General features: G+C 46.4%; 1 protein-coding gene across 1 annotated transcript in view; it reads left to right on the forward strand.

Annotated features, from left to right (window-relative positions):
* The window catches only part of ddx41 (DEAD-box helicase 41), a 128,768-nt gene extending 107,285 nt beyond the window's left edge, over positions 1-21,483 (forward strand). The window contains exons 15-17 of the mRNA XM_068004442.1: positions 8,654-8,725; positions 9,626-9,736; positions 20,915-21,483. Coding sequence (XP_067860543.1) covers positions 8,654-8,725; positions 9,626-9,736; positions 20,915-21,051 — 320 coding nt within the window. The 3' untranslated portion in view covers positions 21,052-21,483. The remainder of the gene's footprint in view (positions 1-8,653; positions 8,726-9,625; positions 9,737-20,914) is intronic.
* Positions 21,484-23,749: the final 2,266 nt, after the last annotated feature.

Here is a 23,749-nt window from a genome sequence, read left to right on the forward strand (position 1 = left end):
TGCCAATCACCTTAAATCTATGTCCTCTGGTCCTTGACCCTTCCGCCAATGGGAACAGTTTCCCTTTATCTACTCTGTCTAGACCCTAAATTATTTTTTGTACCTGTACCTATCCACTAGCTTCTAATGATTTGTGTACATGGACACCAAATCCCTTTGTTCCTCCACAGCTCCTAATCTCTCATCATTAAGAAATTTGTCTTTCAGTGATCCAAAGTTGATGACCTCACACTTCCCCACATTGAACACCCATCTGCTGCAGTTTTACCCACTCATTTTAATCTGTCTTTGTCCCTTTGTAACTTCCTGCTCCCATCTACACTATTTACTGTGCCTCCTAACTTTGTCTCATCTGCAGACTTGGATATACAAATCTCTATTCCTTCATCCAAGTCATTGTTAAATAAAGTGAAAAGTTGAGGCCCCAGTACAGATCCCTGGGGAACATCACTTGTCACATCACGCCAATCAGTGTACAATTCCTTTATCCCTACTCCCTTCCAACCAATTACCAACCCATGTCACAAGGTTACTTCCAATTCCATGCGGTCTCATTTTTGCTAACAATCACTTGTGCGGAACCATATCAAATGCGGTTGGTTCATAAAGGTAGTACCCATAGACACTCTCCTATCCACCATTTAAGTGACCTCCCCAAAAAATTCAACTAGATTATTCAAATATGACCTACCCTTCACAAATCTATGCTGAATCTCTGATCAGCTCACACTTGTCCAGGTGCTCAGTCACTCTGTCCCTGAGGATAGATTCCAGTAACTTACCCACAATTCATGTTAAACTGGCAGGTCTGTGGTTACCTGGTTTCTCCCTCCCTCCCTTATTAAATGATGGAATTTTCAAAGGCACAATTCCCAAATCTAGAAAGCTTTGGAAAATTATGACTAAGGAATCTGCAATTTCCCCACCCGTTTCTTGTAAAACCCTGGGGTGGAAACCATCAGGTCCTGGAGATTTATCTATCTTACATCCCATTATTTTTTCCATTACCATTTTTTAAACTTGTATTAAATCTAGTAAGTTCTTCCCCTTGCCTTATTTTTAGGTTCCCTTGTACTATCCATCGTAGTACTGCATGCATCTTTACTGGGCCCACATTCCCCTTTGCCACTGTTAATTTCTTAATATATTTATAAAAACTTTATTGTTAGCTTTGAAATCCCTTTTTTTTAGGTTCCCTTACTGCAACTCATCACTTGATTTTGATCCCTTTGTTGCTTTTTATAGCTCTCCCAGTCCACTGGATTATTACTTTTCCTTGCATTAGTGTAAACCTTTTCTTTCAGTTTGATAAATGCAACAACTTGCATTTATATAGCATCTTTCAGAGGAGTGTTATTAAACAGAATTTGACATCAAGCCACATAAGGAGATATTAGGACAGGTTGACCAAAAGCTTGGTGAAAGAGGTAGGTTTTAAGGAGGGTCTTAAGGGAAGAGAGAGAGAGGTAGAAAGACGGAGAGGTTCAGGAAGGGAATTCCAGAGCTAGGGTCTAGGCAGCTGAAGGCACGGCCTCCAGTGGTGGAGCAATTAAAATCGGGGATGCGCAAGAGGCCAGAGTTGGAGGAGTGCAGATGGCTGTAGCGCTGGAGGAGGTTACAGAGATAGGGAGGGGCGAGGCCATGGAGGGATTTAAAAACAAGGATGAGAATTTTAAAATCGAGACGCTCCCGGACTGGGAGCCAATGTAGGTTAGCGAGCACAGGGGGTGATGGGTGAATGGGACTTGGTGCGAGTTAGGATACGGGCAGCAGAGCTTTGGATGAGCTCAAGTTAATGGGGGGTAGAAGATGGGAGACCGGCCAAGAGAGCATTGGAATAGTCGAGTCTAGAGGTAACAAAGTAACTAAACGGTGGGTGACCTTTAAAGAGGAGATGGTTTGGGAACAGCTTAGGTACATTCCCACGAGGGGGAAAGGTCGGGCAATTAAAGCCAGAGCTCCCTGGATGATAAAAGAGATAGTGAGTAAGATGAAATGGAAAAAAGGGGCGTATGACAGATGTCAGGTCGATAACACCAGGCAGAATATAGAAAGTTCAGAGAGGAAATGAAAAAAGAAATAAGAGGGGCAAAGAGAGAGTATGAGAATAGACCGGTGGCCAACATAAAAGGGAATCCTTAAAAGAGATAGAGAGAAACTGTTCCCATTGGCGGAAGGGTCAAGAACCAGAGGACATAGATTTAAGGTGATTGGCAAAAGAACCAAAGGTGACATGAGGAAAAGCTTTTTTACCCAGCGACTGGTTGGGATCTGGAATGCTCTGCCCGAGGGGGTGGTGGAGGCAGATTCAATCATGGCCTTCAAAAGGGAACTGGATAAGTACTTGAAAGGAAAAAATTTGCAGGGCTTCGGGGAAAGGGTGGGGGAGTGGGACTCGCTGGATTGCTGTTGCATAGAACCGGCGCGGACTCGATGGACTGAATGGCCTCCTTCTGTGCTGTAACCTTTCTATGATTCTAAGGCATGGATGAGGGTTTCAGCAGCAGATGAGCTGAGGCAGGGGCGGAGACGGGCGGTGTTACGAAGATGGAAGTTGGCGGTCTTGGTGATGGAGCAGATATGGGGTTGGAAGCTCATCTCAGGGTCATATAGGACGCCAAGGTTGCGAACGGTCTGGTTCAACCTCAGACAGTGGCCAGAGAGAGGGATGGAGTTAGTGGCTAGGGAACGGAGTTTGTGGCGTGGATGAAAGACGTTGGCTTCGGTTTTCCCAATATTTAGTTGGAGGAAATTTTTGCTCACCCAGTACTGGATGTCGGACAAGCAGTGTGACAAATGAGAGGCAGTGGAGGGGTCGTGAGAGGTGGTGAGGTAGAGCTGGGTGTCGTCAGTGAACATGTGGAATCTGATGTTGTGTTTTTGGACGATGTTGCTGAGGGGCAGCATGTAGATGAGAAATAGGAGGGGGCCAAGGATAGATCCTTGGGGGACCCCAGAGGTAACGATGCAGGAGCGGGAAGAGAAGCCATTGCAGGTGATTCTTTGGCTACGACTGGATAGATAAGAATGGAACCAGACGAGTGCAGTCCCACCCAGCTGGACAATGGAGGAGAGGCGTTGGAGGAGGATGATGCGGTGAACCGTGTCAAAGGCTGCAGACAGGTCAAGAAGGATGAGGAGGGATAGTTCACCATGGTCACAGTCACAGGATGTCATTTGTGACTTTGATAAGGGCAGGTTCAGTACTGTGGTAGGGGCAGAAACCTGATTGGAGGGATTCAAACATGGAGTTTCGGGGAAGATGGGCACGGATTTGGGAGGCGACAAAACGTTCAAGGACTTCGGAGAGGAAAGGGAGAATGGAGTTGGGGCGGTAGTTTGCAAGGTCAGAGGGGTCAAGGGTGGATTTTTTGAGGAGGTCTGTGATGACAGCAGATTTGAAGGGGAGGGGACAGTACCTGAGGAGAGGGAACCGTAATCAATATCAGCTAACGTGGGGGCCAGGAAGGGAAGTTGGGTGGTCAGCAGTTTAGTGGGAATAGGGTCGAGGGAGCAGGAGGTGGGTCTCATGGTCAAGATGAGCTCGGAGAGGTTGTAAGGGGAGATAGGAGAGAAACTGGAGAAAGATGTAAGCTCAGAGCTAGGGTCTGAGGGAACTGTAGGGGAAGTTTGACTTGCTGGGCTAGGGGAAGGGAGGGAAGCGGCAGAGGCAGCTGAACGGATGGTCTCCATCTTAGTGACAAAGGAGTCCATGAGCTCCTCGCACTTGTTGTTGGAGGTGAGGGTGGAGGAGGCAGAAGAGAAGAGTTTAAGAAGACAGTTTGAAATGGAGGAGAAGCTGGGGGTTATCTTTGCATTCCAGGATGATCCTGGAATAGTGAGCACTTTTGGCAGAGGAGAGCAGGATCTGATAGTACTTTATGTGATTGAGCCAGATCTGGCGATGAGTGGCTAAACCATTTATCCTCCATAAACATTCAAGTCCGCGTCCCTTGGACTTAAGGGAGCTGAGATGAAGGGAGAACGACCAGGCTGAGAGAGAGTAATGGTTTTAATGGGGACAAGGGCATCAAAGGTGGAGGCGAGGGTGTGATTGAGCAGATCGGTAGCTGCAGAAATGTCGTGGTGAATGGAGGGTCAATTGGAGGGACAGTTGGGAATTTGAAAGTGCCGTTGTAAGTGACTTGGAGGAGAGTTTTTTCCAGGGGCGGACACAGAAGGAAGTGGGGTTGGAAGGGAAAAGAGGGATGTGTGTGGAGAGGGATTCAAGGAAGTGGTCAGAGATGGCCTTATCCATGATTGACACAATGGGAGTGGAGAGGCCATGTGAGATGGCAAGGTCGAGGGGGTGGCTGTGAATATGGTTAGGGGAGTTTACATGGAGAGAGAGATTAAGGGAGGATAGGAGGGCAGTGAACTAAGAGGTGAGAGGGCATGATGAGTTGAGATGGAGATTGAAATCACAGAGGATGAGAAGTCGCTGGGTGCAGAGGCTGAGGAAGGAAAGCAGTGAAGATATCTCAGTGAGAAACTTGGGTGGGTGGTAGAGAACGAGGATTTTGAAGGAGAGGTGAGATGGTGAAACAAGGTGAGGTGCTCAAAGGAGGAGAAGGGGGACAGACCAAGCTGTGATTTGGTGTGAAGGGCCACAACGCCACCGCGGCGGTCTGGGCGAGGCAAGTGGTGGAAGATATAGCCAGGCGGGGAGGCTTCACTAATGGGGAAGGTATCATTACCCATCAGCCAGGTTTCCATCAAGGCCATGATGTCGGTGCAATCATCCACAATACGCTCATGGATGGCAAGGGCCTTGTTCACAAGTGAACGGACATTCTGGAGGGAGATGCAGAGAGGGGTGGTGATAGCTGATCCGCTGGCAGAGTGCACAGGGTGAACGCTGGGAGGGTGGGTGGGACAGGAAGGTTTAATCTGGTTTAAACATTGCAATAATATGTGGTGAAGTTTGCAAATATTCTTTAATGCATTGGCAAGATTAGCCCCTAGCGGGCACGCTAGTTGGGAAAGTCGGTAGGGCAGTTGGGGTTGCTGCTCTTAAAGAGGCAGCATAGAGTGCCTCGATGTCCCTTCGGAGGATGCCAAGAGAGGCATAGAGGAAAGCTGCAGGCTTACTTAAGAGGGAGTCAAGCCATAGGATGGCAGCAGGGGAATAGGAAGGTCGAGGGTTGGGCTAGGGATTTGGTGGGGGGGGGGTGCGGAGTACCTGAGAGAGGAGAAATGAAAGGAGAGACAACGGGAGAGAGGAGCCTCAGAGGCGTAAAGAGAAAAGAAGAAAAAAGGGAAATAGAGGCAATGGGCTCTTACTACATTTGTTGACCATGGTTGCTTAACCACATAAAGGTCTTTTGCCTTTTAGGGGTATGTACTGGTTTTGTACCAAAAACATCTTGGAATGCTTCCCACTGTTTTTTTTCATTCATTCATGGGATGTGGGCGTCGCTGGCAAGGCCAGCATTTATTGCCCATCCCTAATTGCCCTTGAGAAGGTGGTGGTGAGCCGTCATCTTGAACCGCTGCAGACCGTGTGGTGAAGGTTCTCCCACAGTGCTGTTATGAAGGGAGTTCCAGGATTTTGACCCAGCGACGATGAAGGAACGGTGAGACATTTCCAAGTCGGGATGGTGTGTGACTTGGAGGGGAACGTGCAGGTGGTGTTGTTCCCATGTGTCTGCTGCCCTTGTACTTCTAGATGGTAGAGGTCGCGGGTTTGGGAGGTGCTGTCGAAGAAGCCTTGGCGAGTTGCTGCAGTGCATCCTGTGGATGGTACACACTGCAGCCACGGTGCGCCGGTGGTGGAGAGAGTGAATGTTTAGGGTGGTGGATGGAGTGCCAATCAAGCGGGCTGCTTTGTCCTGGATGGTGTCGAGCTTCTTGAGTGTTGTTGGAGCTGCACTCATCCAGGAAAGTGGAGAGTATTCCATCATACTCCTGACTTGTGCCTTGTAGATGGTGGAAAAGCTTTGGGGAGTCAGGAGATGAGTCAATCGCTGCAGGACACCCAGTCTCTGACCTGCTTCTGTAGCCATAATATTTATGTGGCTGGACCAGTTAAGTTTCTGGTCAATGGTGACCCCCAGGATGTTGATGGGGGATTCAGTGATGGTAATGCCATTGAATGTCAAGGGGAGGTGGTTAGACTCTCTCTTGTTGGAGATGGTCATTGCCTGGCACTTGTCCGGCGCGAAAGTTACTTGCAAGTGGGATGTTGTCTAGGTCTTGCTGCATGCGGTCACGGACTGCTTCATTATCTGAGGGGTTGCGAATGGAACTGAACACTGTGCATCATCAGCGAAAATCCCCACTTCTGACCTTATAATGGAGGGAAGGTCATTGATGAAGCAGCTGAAGATGGTTGGGCCTAGAACACTGCCCTGAGGAACTCCTGCAGCAATGTCGTGGGGCTGAGATGATTGGCCTCCAACAACCACTACCATCCTCCTTTGTGCTAGGTATGACTCCAGCCACTGGAGAGTTTTCCCCCTGATTTCCCATTGACTTCAATTTTACTAGGGCTCTTTGGTGCCATGCTCGGTCAAATGCTGCCTTGATGTCAAGGGCAGTCACTCTCTCCTCTCCTCTGGAATTCATTTCTTTTGTCAATGTTTGGACCACGGCTGTAATGAGGTCTGGAGCTGAGTGGTCCTGGCGGAACCCAAACTGAGCATCGGTGAGCAGGTTATTGTTGAATAAGTGCTGCTTGATAGCACTGTCGACGACACCTTCCATCACTTTGCTGATAATTGAGAGTAGACTGATGGGGCGGTAATTGGCCGGATTGGATTTGTCCTGCTTTTTGTGGACAGGACATACCTGGGCAATTTTCCACATCGTCAGGTAGACACCAGTGTTGTAGCTGTACTGGAACAGTTTGGCTAGAGGCTCGGCTAGTTCTGGAGCACAAGTCTTCAGCACTACAGCCGGGATGTTGTCGGGGCCCATCGCCTTTGCTGTATCCAGTGCACTCAGCCGTTTCTTGATACCACATGGTAATCAGCAGGAGGTTTCCTTGTCCATGTTTGACCTGATGCCATGAGATTTCATGAGGTCCGGAGTCAATGTTGAGGACTCCCAGGGCCACCTCCTCCTGACTATACCACTGTACCGCCACGTCTGGTGGGTCTGTCCTGCTGGTGGGACAGGACATACCCAGGGATGGTGATGGAATAGTCTGGGACGTTGGCTGAAAGGTATGATTCAGTGCGTATGGCTATGTCAGGCTGTTGCTTTACTAGTCTGTGGGACAGCTCTCCCAAGTTTGGCACAAGTCCCCAGACATTAGTGAAGAGGACTTTGCGGGGTTGACTGGACTTGGTTTGCCTTTGTCGTGTCCGGTGCTTAGTGGTCAATGTCGGGTGGCCCGTCCAGTTTTATTCTTAGTCTGACTTTCTGCAGTGATATTGTACAACTGAGTCGCTTGCTTAGGCCATTTCAGAGGGCGATTAAGAATCAACCACATTGCTGTGGGTCTGGAGTCACATATAAGGATGGCAGGTTTCCTTCCCTAAAGGACATTACTGAATCAGCTGTACTGGAACAGTTTGGTTAGAGGCGCGGCTAGTTCTGGAGCATAAGTCTTCAGCACTACAGCTGGGATGTTGTCGGGGCCCATAGCCTTTGCTGTATCCAGTGCACTCAGCCGTTTCTTGATATCACGTGGAGTGAATTGAATTGACTGAAGACTGGCTTCTGTGATGGTGGGGATGTCGGGAGGAGGCCAAGATGGATCATCCACTCGGCACTTCTGGCAAAAGATGGTTGCAAACGCTTTAGTTTGTCTGTAGATTTACCCATTAACAGCTCAGCTCAATTTACTGTGGTCAATTTATTTCTCATCCCTTCGAAGTTTGCCTTAAATCTTGGTTTGTGAATCTCACTTCTCCTTCTCAAACCTAATATTAAATTGAATAATATTATGTTCACCACTGGGATGAAAGGCTTTTATTTAGGAATGGTGCAAAATTGGGCAGGAGGAGACCAATGTGTTTAACGGTGTAAGTGGAGCTTGTTGCACATCTCCCTGGAGATTAGGCTTATCCGATCCTTGGGTAATGGACACATATCCAACCTATAACAACAACAATTTGCATTTATATAGCACTTCTAACGTAGTAAAGCATTCCAAGGCGCTTCACAGGAGCGTTATCAAACAAAATTTCACACCGTACCACGTAATGAGCTATTAGGACAGATGACCAAAAGCTTGGTCAAAGAGGTAGGTTTTAAGGAGCGTCTTAAAGGAGGAGAGAGAAGTGGAGTGGCGGAGAGGTTTAGGGAGGGAATTCCAAAGCTTAGGACCTAGGCAGCTGAAGGCATGGCCGCCAGTGGTGGAGCAATTAAAATCAGGGATGCACAAAAGGCAAGAATTGGAGGAGCGCAGAAATCTCGGAGGGTTGTCGGGCTGGAGGTGACGGAGGCAGAGACAGGCGATGTTATGGAGATGGAAGTAGGCGGTCTTGGTGATGGAGCGGATATGGGGTCGGAAGCTCATCTTAGGGTCAAATAATGCTCTAGACCTCCAGTGTCTGATAACTCAATACCACATAAATCTTCTATTTGACTCGGTTCTCTGTTCCAGTATGATGATTGCTCTTTGTTTCAGTGATATATTCTGCTGCTGTCTGTCCAGCCCTGTTTCTGGAAGTCCCTTAAATCTGAGCACTTTCTCAATATTCAGTTCACAGAATTGGACGTACTGGTCGATCAGGGAAAACGGGGATAGCAACAACATTCATCAACAAAGCTTGTGGTAAGTGGTGCCAGAGTGTAAAAACTGCAAAAATTACAGGAAACTCGAAGGCCATGGCTGGCTTTTGGTCAAGGTGTTCACGGGTACACGGCAGAGCTTATGCTGACTGGATTTTAGTTCCTAACTGAGGCATGGTGAGATGAAATGTATTTGACAACAGCTACAAGTCAAGGTGCTGTTAACTGGGAGTTTCTTTTCTCTTGCTCCCCATCTCCATTTCTGGAAATATTTGAGGCTGTCTTAGAGTTGCTCTGGACAACAAACACACACTTTGTGCTGTACAGCGAACAGGAAATGGTGAACACAGCACTTGGAAACTATCGAGTATACTTTAACTCTGTTCTCATGAAAGGTGGAATTGTGTATTTTATTTGAACTCCTTCCTTCAATTAATCGGTCTTCCTCAGTAAATTTCCATTCTGAGCTGAGTTAGCTGATGGTGGGAGGGGCACTATCATTAGAGTCAGTGTTCCTGGGCTCGGGAGGGCAAGAAATGACAATACTCCCACTCTGGGTCACTGCCATGTCTCCTGTTCCGAAGTGCATTTGTGTGGATGTTGGGTGTGAACAGAATCGATTTTGGCTGTGATGCCACCCACAAATAAATAGCCTGGATTGATGTAAAGAATGATCACTTGTGAGCGATATGAGGCGTTGGAGGGCAGCCAGCTTCTGTGATGGCGTACTGTTGCCAAGGGTCACCGCCTTCAGGAGAGCAGGGTGGGTGGCTAGTATGCACCGTTGCTCCGTTCTGTTGCTGTCAGGCATGTTTCATTGGCCAGGCGTGTATCTATATTAAATACTCTTAATGTAAACTGTGAGAAATCAGTTTTGTGAGTCCTGTATCAGACTGGTTCTTTCAGTGGTTTTAATTGTTGCTAATGAGTGTTTCCCTCGCAGACGAGTCGGTGTTGATGGATCTGAAGGCCCTGTTACTGGAAGCTAAGCAGAAGGTCCCACCTGTTCTACAGGTCCTTCAGACGGGAGATGAGACCATGCTGGACATTGGAGGTACGTTGGCCTGTCGACTAGATACACACTTCCTTTAAACGACAGTCAGCTTAAGCTTTCTACTTTTACACGTTCAACTTTGGAAAGCTGAACAGAATTAGATAGAATGTACAGCACAGAAACAGGCCATTTGGCCCAACTGGTCCATGCTGGTGTTTATGCATAGAAACATAGAAAATAGGAGCAAGAGTAGGCCATTCGGCCCTTCGGGCCTGCTGCGCCATTCAAAATGATCATGGCTGATCGTCTAATTCAGTACCCTGTTCCCGCTTTTTCCCCATATCCCTTGATCCCTTTAGCATTAAGAAATATATCTGTCTCCTTCTTGAATACATCTAATGACTTGGCCTCCACTGTCTTCTGTGGTAGAGAATTCCAAAGGTTCACCACCCTCTGAGTGAAGAAATTTCTCCTCATCTCGGTTCTAAATGGCATACCCTGTATCCTGAGACTGTGACCCCTGGATCTGGACTCCCCAGCCAGCGGGAACATCCTCCCTGCATCTAGTCTGTCTAGTCCTGTTAGAATTTTATATGTTTCGATGAGATCACCTCTCATTCTTCTAAACTCTAGTCAATATAGGCCTAGTCGACCCAATCTCTCCTCATACGTCAGTCCTGTCATCCCAGGAATCAGTCTGGTAAACCTTTGTTGCACTCCCTCCATTGGCAAGGACATCCTTCTTCAGATAAGGAGACCAAATCTGCACTCAATACTCCAGATATGGTCTCACCAAGGCCCTGTATAACTGCAGTAAGCCATCCCTTCTCCTGTACTCAAATCCTCTTGCAATGAACGCCAACATACCATTCGCCTTCCTAACTGCTTGCTGCACCTGAATGCTCGCTTTCAGCGACTGGTGTACAAGGACACCCAGGTCTCGTTGCACCTCCCCTTTTCCCAATCAATCACCATTCAGATAATAATCTGCCTTTCTGTTTTTACAACCAAAGTGGATAACCTCACATTTATCCACGTTATAGTGCATCTGTCATGTTCTTGCCCACTCACCCAACTTGTCTAAATCACATTGGAGCCTCTTTGCATCCTCCTCACAGCTCACATTCCACCCCAGCTTTGAGTCATCAGCAAATTTGGAAATGTTACATTTAGTTCCCTCATCCAAATCATTGATATATATTGTGAATAGCTGGGGCCCAAGCACTGATCCCTACGGTACCCCACTAGTCACTGCCTGCCACCTGGAAAAAAAAACAATTTATTCCTACTCTCTGTTTCTATGCCAGTATATTCCCCCCAATCCTATGTGCTTTAATTTTGCACACTAACCTCTTGTGTGGGACCTTATCAAAAGCCTTCTGAAAATCCAAATACACCACATCCACTGGTTCTCCCCTATCTATTCTACAATTTACATCCTCAAAAAACTCCAATAGATTTGTTAAGCATGATTTCCCTTTCATAAACCCATGCTGACTTTGTCCAATACCATTAATGCCTTGCAAGTGTTCTGTTATCACATCTTTTATAATAGGCTTCAGCATTTTCCCCACGACTGATGTTAGGCTAACTGGTCTGTAATTCCCTGTTTTTTCTCTCCCTCCTTTTTTAAATAGTGGGGTTACATTTGCCACCCTCCAATCTGTAGGAACTGTTCCAGAGTCTATAGAATTTGGGAAGATGATCACCAATGCATCCATTATTTCCAGGGCCACTTCCTTTAGTACTCTTGGATGTAGATTATCAGGCCCTGGGGATTTGTCAGCCTTTAGCCCCATTAATTTCCCTAGCACTGTTTTTTTTAACTAATACTGGTTTCCTTAGTTCCTCCCTCTCACTAGACCCTTGGTTCCCTAACATTTCTGGGAGGTTATTTGTGTCCTCCTTTGTTCCCCATTATAATTTCCCCCATTTCTGACTGTAAGGGACCTACACTTGTCTTCACTAATCTTTTTCTCTTGACATATTTATAGAAGCTTTTACAGTCAGTTTTTATGTTCCCTGCCAGTTTATTCTCATGCTCTATTTTCCCCCTCTTAATCAATCTCTTTGTCCTCCTTTGCTGAATTCTGAACTGCTCCCAATCCTCAGGCTTGCTGCTTTTTCTGGCAATTTTATATGTCTCCTCTTTGGATCTAATACTATCCCTAATTTCTTTTGTAAGCCACGGTTGAGCCACCTTTCCTGTTTTATTTTTGCGCCAGACGGGAATCAATAATTGTTGTAATTCCTGCACATGTTCTTTAAATATTAGCCATTACCTATCCACCGTCATCCCTTTTAGTAAAGTTCCCCAATCTATCATTGCCAACTCGCACCTCATACTTTCGTAATTTCCTTTATTTAGATTCAGGACCCTAGTTTCGGATTCAACTACTTCACTCTCTATCTTAATGAGGAATTCTATCATGTTATGGTCGCTCTTCCCTAAGGGACCCCGCACAACAAGATTGTTAATTAATCCTTTCTCGTTGCACAATATCCAGTCTAGGATCGCCTGTTGTCTAGTTGGTTCCTCAACATATTGGTCTAGAAAACCATCTCGTACACACTCCAGGAATTCCTCCCCCACAGTATTATTGCTAATTTGGTTTGACCAATCTATATGTAGATTAATGCCCTCCCCTACATCTTCACTACTGTTTGGGAGCCTATAGACAACTCCCACCAACGTTTTCTGCCCCTTGGTGTTTCTCAGCTCCACCCATACAGATTCCACATGGTGATTTTCCGAGCCAATATCCTTCCTCACTATTGCATTGATTTCCTCCTTTATTAACAAAGCTACCCCACCTCCTTTCCCTTATTGCCTCTCCTTCCTAAATATTGAATACCCCCAGATGTTCAGTTCCCATCCTTGGTCACCCCGCAGTCATGTCTCCGTAATCACAACTATATCATAACCGTTAATCTCTCTGCGCTGTTAATTCATCTAGCTTATTGCGAATGCTCCGCACATTAAGACAGAATGCCTTTCGACTTGTCTTTTTAAGATTGCTAGTCATCTTAGTTTTATTTTGCACTATGGCCCTATTTGTTTTTCGCCCTTATTTTCTCTGCCTTCCACTATTGCTTCTTCCCTTTCTGTCTTTTGTTTCTATCCTTGTTTCCCCCTCCTCTGTCTCCCTGCTCAGGTTCCCATCCCCCTGCCATTCTAGTATAAACCTTCCCCAACAGCACTAACAAAGACCCCTGCGAGAACATCGGTCCCGGTCCTGCTCGGGTGTAACCTGTCCCGCTTGTACAGGTCCCACCTTCCCCAGAACCGGAACTAATGTCCCAGGAATCTAAATTCCTCCCTCCTACACCATCCCTGCAGCCATGCATTCATCTGGTCTATTCTCCTGTTCCTATACTCAGTGGCATGTGGCACTGGTAGTAATCCTGAGATCACTACCTTTGAGGTCCTGCCTTTTAATTTATCTCCTAACTCCTTAAATTCACCTTGCAGGACCTCATCCCTTTTTTTACCACTGTCATTGGTACTGATATGGACCACGACCACTGGCTGTTCACCCTCCCCCTCCAAAATGCCCTGCAGCCACTCTGTGACATCCTTGACCCTAGCACCAGGGAGGCAACACACCATCCTGGAGTCACATTTGCGGCCGCAAAAACTCCTATTTGTTCCCCTTACAATTGAATCCCCTATCAATATAGCCCTGCCCCTCTTATTCCTCCCCTCCTGTGCAGCAGAGCCACCCGAGGTGCCACGAACTTGGCTCTTGCTGCTTTCCCCTGATAAGCCATCTCCCCCAACAGTATCCAGAGGGAGATGGCCCCAGGGGACTCCTGCTCTGCCTGGCGGTCACCCATTTCCTTTCTGCCTGCGTAATCTTTACCTGCGGTGTGACCACCTCACTGAACATGCTATCCACAATAATCTCAGCATCGCGGATGCTCCACAGTGAATCCACCCTCAGCTCCAGCTCCAAAATGCGGTTAGCCAGCAGCTGCAGCTGGACACACTTCCTGCACACATGGTCGCCAGGGACACCGGTAGTGTCCATGACTTCCCAAATAGTGCAGGAGGAGAATATCACGGGTGCGAGCTCTGCTGCCATGACTTGCCTTAGATTTACACTGCGTTCACCTCTCGGACTCTCCTTTTACACTGCGCTCACCCCTCGGACTCTCCTTTTACACTGCGCTCACCCCTCGGACTCTCCTTTTACACTGCGCTCACCTCTCGGACTCTCCTTTTACAACTGCGCTCACCTCTCGGGACTCTCCTTTTACACTGTGCTCACCTCTCGGGACTCTCCTTTTACACTGTGCTCACCCCTCGGACTCTCCTTTTACACTGTGCTCACCTCTCGGACTCTCCTTTTACACTGTGCTCACCTCTCGGACTCTCCTTTTACACTGCGCTCACCTCTTGGACTTTCCTTTTACACTGCGCTCACCTCTCGGGACTCTCCTTTTACACTGTGCTCACCTCTCGGGACTCTCCTTTTACACTGTGCTCACCCCTCGGACTCTCCTTTTACACTGTGCTCACCTCTCGGACTCTCCTTTTACACTGCGCTCACCTCTCGGACTCTCCTTTTACACTGCGCTCACCTCTCGGGACTCTCCTTTTACACTGTGCTCACCTCTCGGGACTCTCCTTTTACACTGCGCTCACCTCTCGGACTCTCCTTTTACACTGCGCTCACCTCTCGGGACTCTCCTTTTACACTGCGCTCATCTCTCGGACTCTCCTCCCGCTCTCGGACTCTCCTTTTACACGAGCCTCCTCTCTCCCTACCTCATCTAACCCAAACAGCAAACCCTTCTATTCCTTTCTGCCTCGTGTGTTTATCTAGCTTCCCCTTAAATGAATCTGTTCTATTTGCCTCAACTACTCCTTGTGATAGTTTTTAAAAAATTTGTTCATGGGATGTGGGCGTCGCTGGCGAGGCCGGCATTTATTGCCCATCCCTAATTGCTGTTGAGAAGGTGGTGGTGAGCCGCCGCCTTGAGCCGTTGCAGTCCGTGTGGTGAAGGTTCTCCCACAGTGCTGTGAGGAAGGGAGTTCCAGGATTTTGACCCAGCGACGATGAAGGAATGGCGATATATTTCCAAGTCGGGATGGTGTGTGACTTGGAGGGGAACGTGCAAATGGTGTTGTTCCCATGTACCTGCTGCTCTTGTCCTTCTAGGTGGTAGAGGTCGCGGGTTTGGGAGGTGCTGTTGAAGAAACCTTGGCGAGTTGCTGCAGTGCATCCTGTGGATGGTACACACTGCAGCCACTGTGCGCTGGTGGTGAAGGGAGTGAATGTTTAGGGTGGTGGATGGGGTGCCAATCAAGCAGGCTGGATGGTGTCGAGCTTCTTGAGTGTTGTTGGAGCTGCACTCATCCAGGCAAGTGGAGAGTATTCCATCACACTCCTGACTTGTGCCTTGTAGATGGTGGAAAGGCTTTGGGGAGTCAGGAGGTGAGTCACTCGCCGCAGAATACCCAGCCTCTGACCTGCTCTTGTAGCCACAGTATTTATGTGGCTGGTCCAGTTAAGTTTCTGGTCAATGGTGACCCCCCGGATGTTGATGGTGGGGGATTCGGCGATGATAATGCTGTTGAATGTCAAGGGGAGGTGGTTAGACTCACTCTTGTTGGAGATGGTCATTGCCTGGCACTTGTCTAGCGCGAATGTTACTTGCCACTTATGAGCCCAAGCCTGGATGTTGTCCAGATCTTGCTGCACGCGGGCTCGGACTGCTTCATTATCTGAGGGGTTGCGAATGGAACTGAACACTGTGCAATCATCAGCGAACATCCCCATTTCTGACCTTATGATGGAGGGAAGGTCATTGATGAAGCAGCTGAAGATGGTTGGGCCTTGGACACTGCCCTGAGGAACTCCTGCAGCAATGTCCTGGGGCTGAGATGATTGGCCTCCAACAACCACTACCATCTTCATCCACATTCTTACCATTCTTTGGGTAAAGAAGTTTCTTCTGAATTCCCTATTGGATTCATTAGCTACTATCTTATATTTATGGCCCCTAGTTCCGGACTCCCCCGCAAGTGGAAACATCTTCTCTATGTCTACCCCATCAAACCCTTTCATAATCTTAAAGGCCTCCATCAGGTCACCCCTCATTCTTCTCTTTTCTAGCGAAAAGAGCTCCAACCTGTTCAATCTTTCCTGATACGTATAACCTCTCAGTTCTGGTATCATCCTAGTAAATTTTTTTTTGCATCTTCTCCAGTGCTTCTGTACCCTTTTTATAATATGGAGGCACAGTACTCCAAGTGTGGTCTAACCAAGGTTCTATATAAGTTTAACATAACTTCCCTGTTTTTCAATTCTATCCCTCTAGAAATGAACCCCAGTGCTTTTGTTTACTTTTTTTATGGCCTTATTAACCTGCTTTGCTACTTTTAGCGATTTGTGTATCTATACTCCCAGATCCCTCTGCTCCTTTACCCCATTTAGACTCTTATTTGCCAAGGAGTATGTGGCCTCCTTATTCTTCCTGCCAAAATGTATCGCCTCACATTTATATTGAAGTTCATTTGTCAATTACACACCCATTCTGCAAGCTTATTAATCTCTTACTGTATTTTGTCGCAGTCCTCCTCAGTATTAACTATACCCCTCAATTTGTTGTCATCCGCAAATTTTGAAATTGTACTTCCGATTCCCGAGTGCAAATCGTTTATGTAGATTGTGAACAACAGTGGACCCAGCACCGATCCTTGTGGAACACCACTTCCCACCTTTTACCAGTCTGAGTAACTACCTTTCACCCTTACTCTCTCTCTTCTGTTTTGTAAATGTAAGGAATCTTACAACACCAGGTTATAGTCCAACAGTTTTATTTGAAAATCACAAGCTTTCGGAGGCTTTCTCCTTCGTCACTCACCTGACGAAGGAGAAAGCCTCCGAAAGCTTGTGATTTTCAAATAAAACTGTTGGACTATAACCTGGTGTTGTAAGATTCCTTACATTTGTCCACCCCAGTCCATCACCGGCATCTCCACATTCTGTTTTGTAGCCAGCTTGCTTTCCATTCTGCTACTTGCCCCAACTCCACATGCTCTACTATGCGGTGCCTTTTGAAAAATCCAAATATATTACATTACTGCAATGCCCTTGTCTACCCTTTCTGTTACTTCTTGAAAGAATTCAATAAGGTTGGTCAAGCATGACCTTCCCTTCTGAAATCTGTGCTGATTATTCTTTATTATATTTTTGGTTTCGATATGTTTTTCTATTACATCTTTGAGTGAGGATTCCATTATCTATCCTACCACCGATGTTAAGCTTTTGTTAAGCTATCTCCTTTTTTAAACATAGGAATCACATTAAGCTGTCCACCAGTCCTCTGGCACTATTCCTTTTTCTAATGAATTTTTATATATCATAGTAAGTACAGCACAGGAAGAGGCCATTTGGCCCATCGTACCTGTGCCGGCTCTTTTGAAAGAGCTATCCAATTAGTCCCATTCCCTTGATCTTTCCCCATAGCCCTATAATTTTTTTCCCTTCAAGTATTTATCCAGTTCCCTTTTGAAAGTTACTATTGAATCTGCTTCCACCACCCTTTCAGGCAGTGCGTTCCAGATCATTACAACTCACTGCATTAAAAAATATTTCTTAATGTCGCCTCTGGCTCTTTTGCCGATCACTGGAAACAGTTTCTCCTTATTTGCTCTGTCAAAACCGTTTATGATTTTGAACACCTCTATCAAATCTCCCCTTAACCTTCTCTGTTCTAAGGAGATCAACCCCCAAGCTTCTCCAGTCTCTCCACATAACTGAAGTCCCTCATCCCTGGCACCATTCTAGTAAATCTCTTCTGCACCCTCTCTAAGGCCTTGATCCTTCCTAAAGCGTGGTGCTGAAAATTGAACACAATACTCCAGCTGCGACCTAACTAACCAGTGTTTTATTAAGGTTTAGCATAACTTCCTTGCTTTTGTACTCTGTGCCTCTTTTAATAAAGCCCAGCATCCCACTGCTTTTTAAGCAGCCTTCTCAACTTGTCCTGTCACCTTTAAAGATTTGTGTATGTGCACCCCCAGGTCTCTCTGTTCCTGCATTCCCTTTAAATTGTACCATTTAGTTTATATTGCCTCTCCTCATACCACCAAAATTTCTCACTTCTCTCTGTTAAATTTCATCTGAGACTCTGTCCTCCAGAAGTCTGTTACTATCCTCCACATTGTTTACTATATTTCGTGTCATCTGCAAACTTTGAAATTGTACCCTCTGTACCCAAGTCCAGGTCATTAATTAACATGTTATATACGTAATAGTGCCTCTGCTATCTCTTCCCTAACTTTTTTTAATATTCGCGGATGCAATGCATCCGGACCAGGAGTTTTATCCTCTCTAAGTTTGATTAGTATGTCAATTATCTCCCCTCTTTCTATCTTAAATGTCTTCGTATCTTTTTTGATCACTTCTTCTAATGTCATGCCCTTGTTAGTCTCCCTGGTAAATACTGAAGCAAAGTAATTATTTAATATTTCTGCTATTTTGCTGTCATTACTTGTGAGTTTATCGTGTGTATCCCTTAGTGGCCCTATTCCTCTTCTGATTTTTCTTTTGTTATTTACATGTCTGTAGAATACTTCATTTCTTTTTATATTCCTTGATAATTTAATTTTGTAGTTTCTTTGTTTTATTGATTTTTTTTTACATTTCTTTCCTAACCTTTTTGTATTCCCTTTTGTCATCCTCTCCTTTATGGTCTATGTACATAGTGAATGCCTTTTTCTTTAATTTCAATTTTGCCCTTATTTCTTTATTCATCCATTGTGTGTCACTACTGGCTAGTTTGTTCTTGCTTTTAAGTGGGATATATTTCTCCTGGACTCTCTTGATCACTGTTTTGCATTGATATTGCACCTTAGCACACCTCAAACATCTCTCAGAAAATGTAGGGAAATACAGCAGCCGTTCTGTGCACAGCCAATTCCCAAGAGGGGGCTTGGCTTTGGGTTGTGTAGTGTTGGGATGTATTGAGACCAGATTAATTCAGGGATGACGTGACACTTCTGCAAAATATGTTTTACTCTTCAGCACATCATTGAGTTTTATGATATTAAATTTCTCCTTGCTCTCTGTACCTGCCCCTTACAAACCTGTTGGGAATAGAGCAAAATAACTGAAAGGCTGGTTAAGGCCGAATATGTTGCCAGCCCTCGGTGGCCAGAATCGCGTGGTGAAGTACCAGAGGCTGCCAGTGGAGCCGGATCGCAGCAGGGCAAGTGCTTCCTGGAGAATGGGAGAAAGAGGAAGCTCACTCAGGAATGGGGACGTCTTCCCCACCATTTAAAACCTCCACATTTAAAATGGGCAGTCGCTTATATCCACCAAAAAGCGATAAATATTATCTATTTGCACTAATTTCAGAGCTCTGTTTATTTCGGGCAGAAACAGATTTGCTGTTTTATTTGCTGGTCTAAATGTTTTTTTTATTCAATCTGATACCCTCCAAGAAAAGCAAAAAGCAATTCTTTCACCAATTAAGTTCAGCCTTTGTTAATTTACATCATGCTCTGCAAATTATAAACTGGCATAATTAGCACAGTGCTACATCAGTCTGCAATCTGCTGATTCTTTTATGATGTTGTCTGCTACAAGCACTTAACAGCGACTTTCGAGTCAAAGTCGAAAGCTCTGGCAGCTGAGGCAACATCCAGTTCAAGGCTTTAAATATCCTTCAGGCAAAAACATCTTATGCATGGCAGATGAAATTTAACACAGAGAAGTGTGAGGTGATGCATTTTAGTAGGAGGAATGAGGAGAGGCAATATAAGCTAAATGGTACAATTCTAAAGGGGGTGCAGGAACAGAGAGACCTGGGGGCATATGTGCACAAATCTTTGAAGGTGGCAGGGCAGGTTAAAAAAGCGGTTAAAAAAGCCTATGGGATCCTGGGCTTCATAAATAGATGCATAGAGTACAAAAGCAAGGAAGTTATGTTAAACCTTAATAAAACACTTGTCAGGCCTCAGCTGGAGTATTGTGTTCAATTCTGGACACCGCACTTTAGGAAGGATGTGAAGGCCTTAGAGAGGATGTAGAAGAGATTTACTAGAATGGTGCCAGGGATGAGGGACTTCAGTTATGTGGAGAGACTGGAGAAGCTGGGGTTGTTCTCCTTAGAGCAGAGAAGGGTATGGGGTGATTTGATAGAGGTGTTCAAAATCATGAAGGGTTTTGATAGAGTAAATAAGGAAAAACTGTTTCCAGTGGCAGAGGGTTCGGTAACCAGGGGAGACAGACTTACGGTGATCGGCAAAAAAAACAGAGGTGATATGAGGAAACATTTTTTAAGCAGCGAGTTATGATCTGGAATGCACTGCCTGAAAGGGGGGTGGAAGCAGATTCAATAATAACTTTCAAAAGGGAATTGGATAAATACTTGAAGGGAAAAAATTTACAGAGCTACGGGGAAGGAGCAGGGGAATGGGACTAACTGGATAGCTCTTTCAAAGAGCCGGCACAGGCACGATGGGCTGAACGGCCTCCTTCTGTGCTGTACCATTCTATGATATTATTACAAGTGGTGCTCACCTGCCATAAAGTCTGTCAAACGCTAACACCAACCCTGTTCTGCACCAACCTTGCTTTGCACCGATTGTAGATTAGAAATAATTGGTAAGGGAGTGCAAACCCTGCCCAGTGATTTTACATAAATATTTATTGATCCCTAAAGGAAGGAGTCTGTCCCAGGAATAAAGATTGGGGGAAATTCAGACTTGTCTTTCTTATAAAGTTTGTTCAATTTGAGTCTCTCTCTTGACCTGACAGTCCGGGAACAGTTGAGATGAGGTGCTGCAAAGCTGGGTGATTCTAACACTCACACAGTCCCTTTTTATAAGTTTCATAAAATTATGCTTCATATATGTATTTTTTTTCCCGGTGGGGACTATACTCTGCAGCAAGACACACATCAGTGTGGAGCCTACCTTATACTGGAGCTGTGTGTAAACCCCTCCGCACCCGCCCATTTAGTTTGCTCGACGCCTCAGACCAGCTGAAGTCTGTTGAACAAATGTCAGCACTGCCTGTTAACAGAAATATTCAGTTAAGGAGCCTCATGGCTGGTTCAAATTGTTTGTAACATTTGGACTTGTTAAGCTGCTAATGACGAACCTTTCTATGAGGGGCTTTGTGGTGTGGGCACTGTATAAACAGGGGTGGTGCAGCCTCAAGAGAGGCTCTTGTGGATGTGTGTTTGCTATTTTGTGTGTAATTTTGGTGCTTTCTGCAGGTGAAAGAGGCTGCACGTTTTGTGGTGGTTTGGGCCATCGTATCACGGACTGTCCGAAACTGGAGGCCATGCAAACGAAGCAGGTCAGCAACATCGGCCGCAAGGACTACCTGGCTCACAGCTCTATGGACTTCTAACCTCAGCCGTCTCCAGTGCAACCAGCTACTCTGGGAACACATCTGTGCAGTTGACTGGTGTAGGATTCTGTGATCAGCTCCGTGTATTTCCCAAAGTTCATTTTTTATTGTCCAGTCTCCAGCTGAAAGCACATTTACCTGTGATAGTAAAAGGGAACATTTCATTGTTGCAAAAACGATCTGTTCTACCTGTAGTCCAGTGTTTGTGTAGCTCGCTGCCTTATGTGGATGTCATGGACCCCGATGTACACCAGGCCCCTAAACCTTGGCTTTTGTCAAGCTGCACCTAAACTATGGACTTCAGTAAATGGGATATGTCCTCACACAATCCTCAGCAGCTTGATGGAGGCCCTTGGTTTGGTGATCTTCATTCCTGTGTCAGACACTCATGTGACCTTTATCTGTTGAAAATAAAGACTATTTTTGAAATAATCTGTTCAATGCCTCTCTCTACCCTCAGCACACATCTTGTAAAGTTGCTCACTATTTCAGAATCATCCTGGAATGCAATGATAACCCCTGGCTTTTCTCTACTACCATCTGTCTCCTTAAACCCCTCTCCCCTGCCCTCTCCACCCTCACCACCAGCAAGTACGAGGAACTCATGGACTAATTTGGCACTAAGATTGAGACCATCCGTTCAGCTGCCTCTTCTGCTTCCCTCCCCCTAGCCCACCAGGCCAAACTTCTCCTACGGTTCCCTCCTGCCCTAGCCCTGAACTTGCATCTTTCTCTAGTTTCTCTCCTATCTTCCCATATGCCCTCTTGTCCATGACACCCACCTCCTGCTCCCTCGACCCTCTTCCTACCAAACTGCTGACCACCAAACTTCCCTTCCTGGCCCCCATGTTAGCTGATATTGTAAATGGTGCCTTCTGCTCAGGTACTGCCCCGTCCCCTTCAAATCTGCCATCATCACTCCCTCCTCAAAAAAAAACCCCTGCTGTCCTTTGCAAACTACTGCCCTATCTCCAACCTCCCTTTCCTCTCCAAAGTCCTTGAACGTGTTGTCGCCTCCCAAATCCGTGCCCATCTTTCCCGCAACTCCATGTTTGAATTCTTCCAGTCAGGTTTCTACCTCTGCCACAGTACTGAAACGGACCTTATCAAAGTCACAAATGACATCCTATGTGACTGTGACCGTGGTGAACTATTCCTCCTCATCCTTCTCGACCTGTCTGCATCCTTCCCCAACGCTTCTTCTCCGTCATCCAGCTGGGTGGGATTGCACTCGCCTGCTTCCATTCTTATTTATCCAGTCGTAGCCGGACAATCACCTGCAATGGCTTCTCTTTCCGCTCCTGCACCGTTACCTCTGGAGTCCCCCATGGATCTATCCTTGGCTCCCTCCTATTTCTCATCTGCGTGCTGCCTCTTGGCGACATCGTTCGAAAACATAGCGATATCATCCGAAGACATGGCGTCAGGTTCCACTTGTACGCTGATACCACACAGCTGTACCTCACCACCATCTCTCTTGACCCCTCCACTGTCTCTGTGTTGTCAGTATTGGATGAGCAGAAATTTCCTCCAATTAAATATTGGGAAGACTGAACTAGACTTTTCGCAACCTCGGCCTCCTATGTGACCCTGAGCTGAGCTACAGACCCCATTATCCTCTCCATCACCAAAACCACCGACATCCACCTCTGCAACATCATCTGTCTCCGCCCCTGCCTCAGCCCATCTCCTGCTGAAACCCTCATCCATGCCTTTGTGACTTCCGGACTTGATTATTCCTGTGCTCTTTTAGCCGGCCTTCCGTTTTCCACCCTCTAAACCTCAACTCATCCAAAACTCTGTTGCCCGTATCCGAACTCGCAGCAAGTCCCGTTCACCCATCACCCCTGTTCTCGCTGATTGACACTGGCTCTCGGTCCACCAGTGCCTCAGTTTTAAAATTCTGATCCTCGTGTTCAAATCCGTCCATGGCCTTGCCTCTCCCTATCTCTCTAACCTCCTCCAGTTCTACATTCTTAGCCAATCTAGGTCAGCGAACATGGGTGATGGGAGAACGGGACTTGGTGTAAGTTAGGATACAGGCAGCAGAGTTTTGGATGAGCTCAAGTTTACAGAGGGTGGACGACGGGAGGCCGGCCAGGAGAGCATTGTTGCCACCAGACTCGACTATTCCAAAGGCATAGATGAGGGTTTCAGCAGGAGATGGGCTGAGGCAGGGATGGATACGGGTGGCGTCCACTTGCTTTACCTCACCGTTGGCGGCTGTGCGTTCAGCTGCTTAGGCCCTAAACTCTGGAATTCCCTCTCTACCTCTCTTCTAAGATGCTCCTTAATATCTATGTATATCTGTCCTAATATCTCCTTCGGCTTGGTGTCAATACTTGGGATGTTTTACTGCATAAAACTGACATAAAAAAGTAAAAATTATTTAAATTTTTGCACTGCTCTCTTCAACAAGGTGATCGAGATATTGAGAAGCCACCTTCCCACGAGGCATGCCCAGGGCCGTAGCCAGCTGAGGAATTAGCACAGTAATGAACAGGTGGCAGATCACTGAGTGGTTAAAAGACACCAACAATGGGTTGCAGCATCATGGGGCTGCATCTGATACTGGGGTAGGTATGGCAGGGGGCAGGGCTACCTCTAATGAAGCCCCACTGATAAACACTAATTTTCTGGAATGCACAGACCTCATTGAAATGGATAATTGGACAGCAGTGATGTTGGGGTAGAGTAG

Source organism: Heptranchias perlo, chromosome 23, assembly GCF_035084215.1.
Source record: "Heptranchias perlo isolate sHepPer1 chromosome 23, sHepPer1.hap1, whole genome shotgun sequence".
In the NCBI taxonomy this organism is placed as follows: Eukaryota; Metazoa; Chordata; class Chondrichthyes; order Hexanchiformes; family Hexanchidae; genus Heptranchias; species Heptranchias perlo.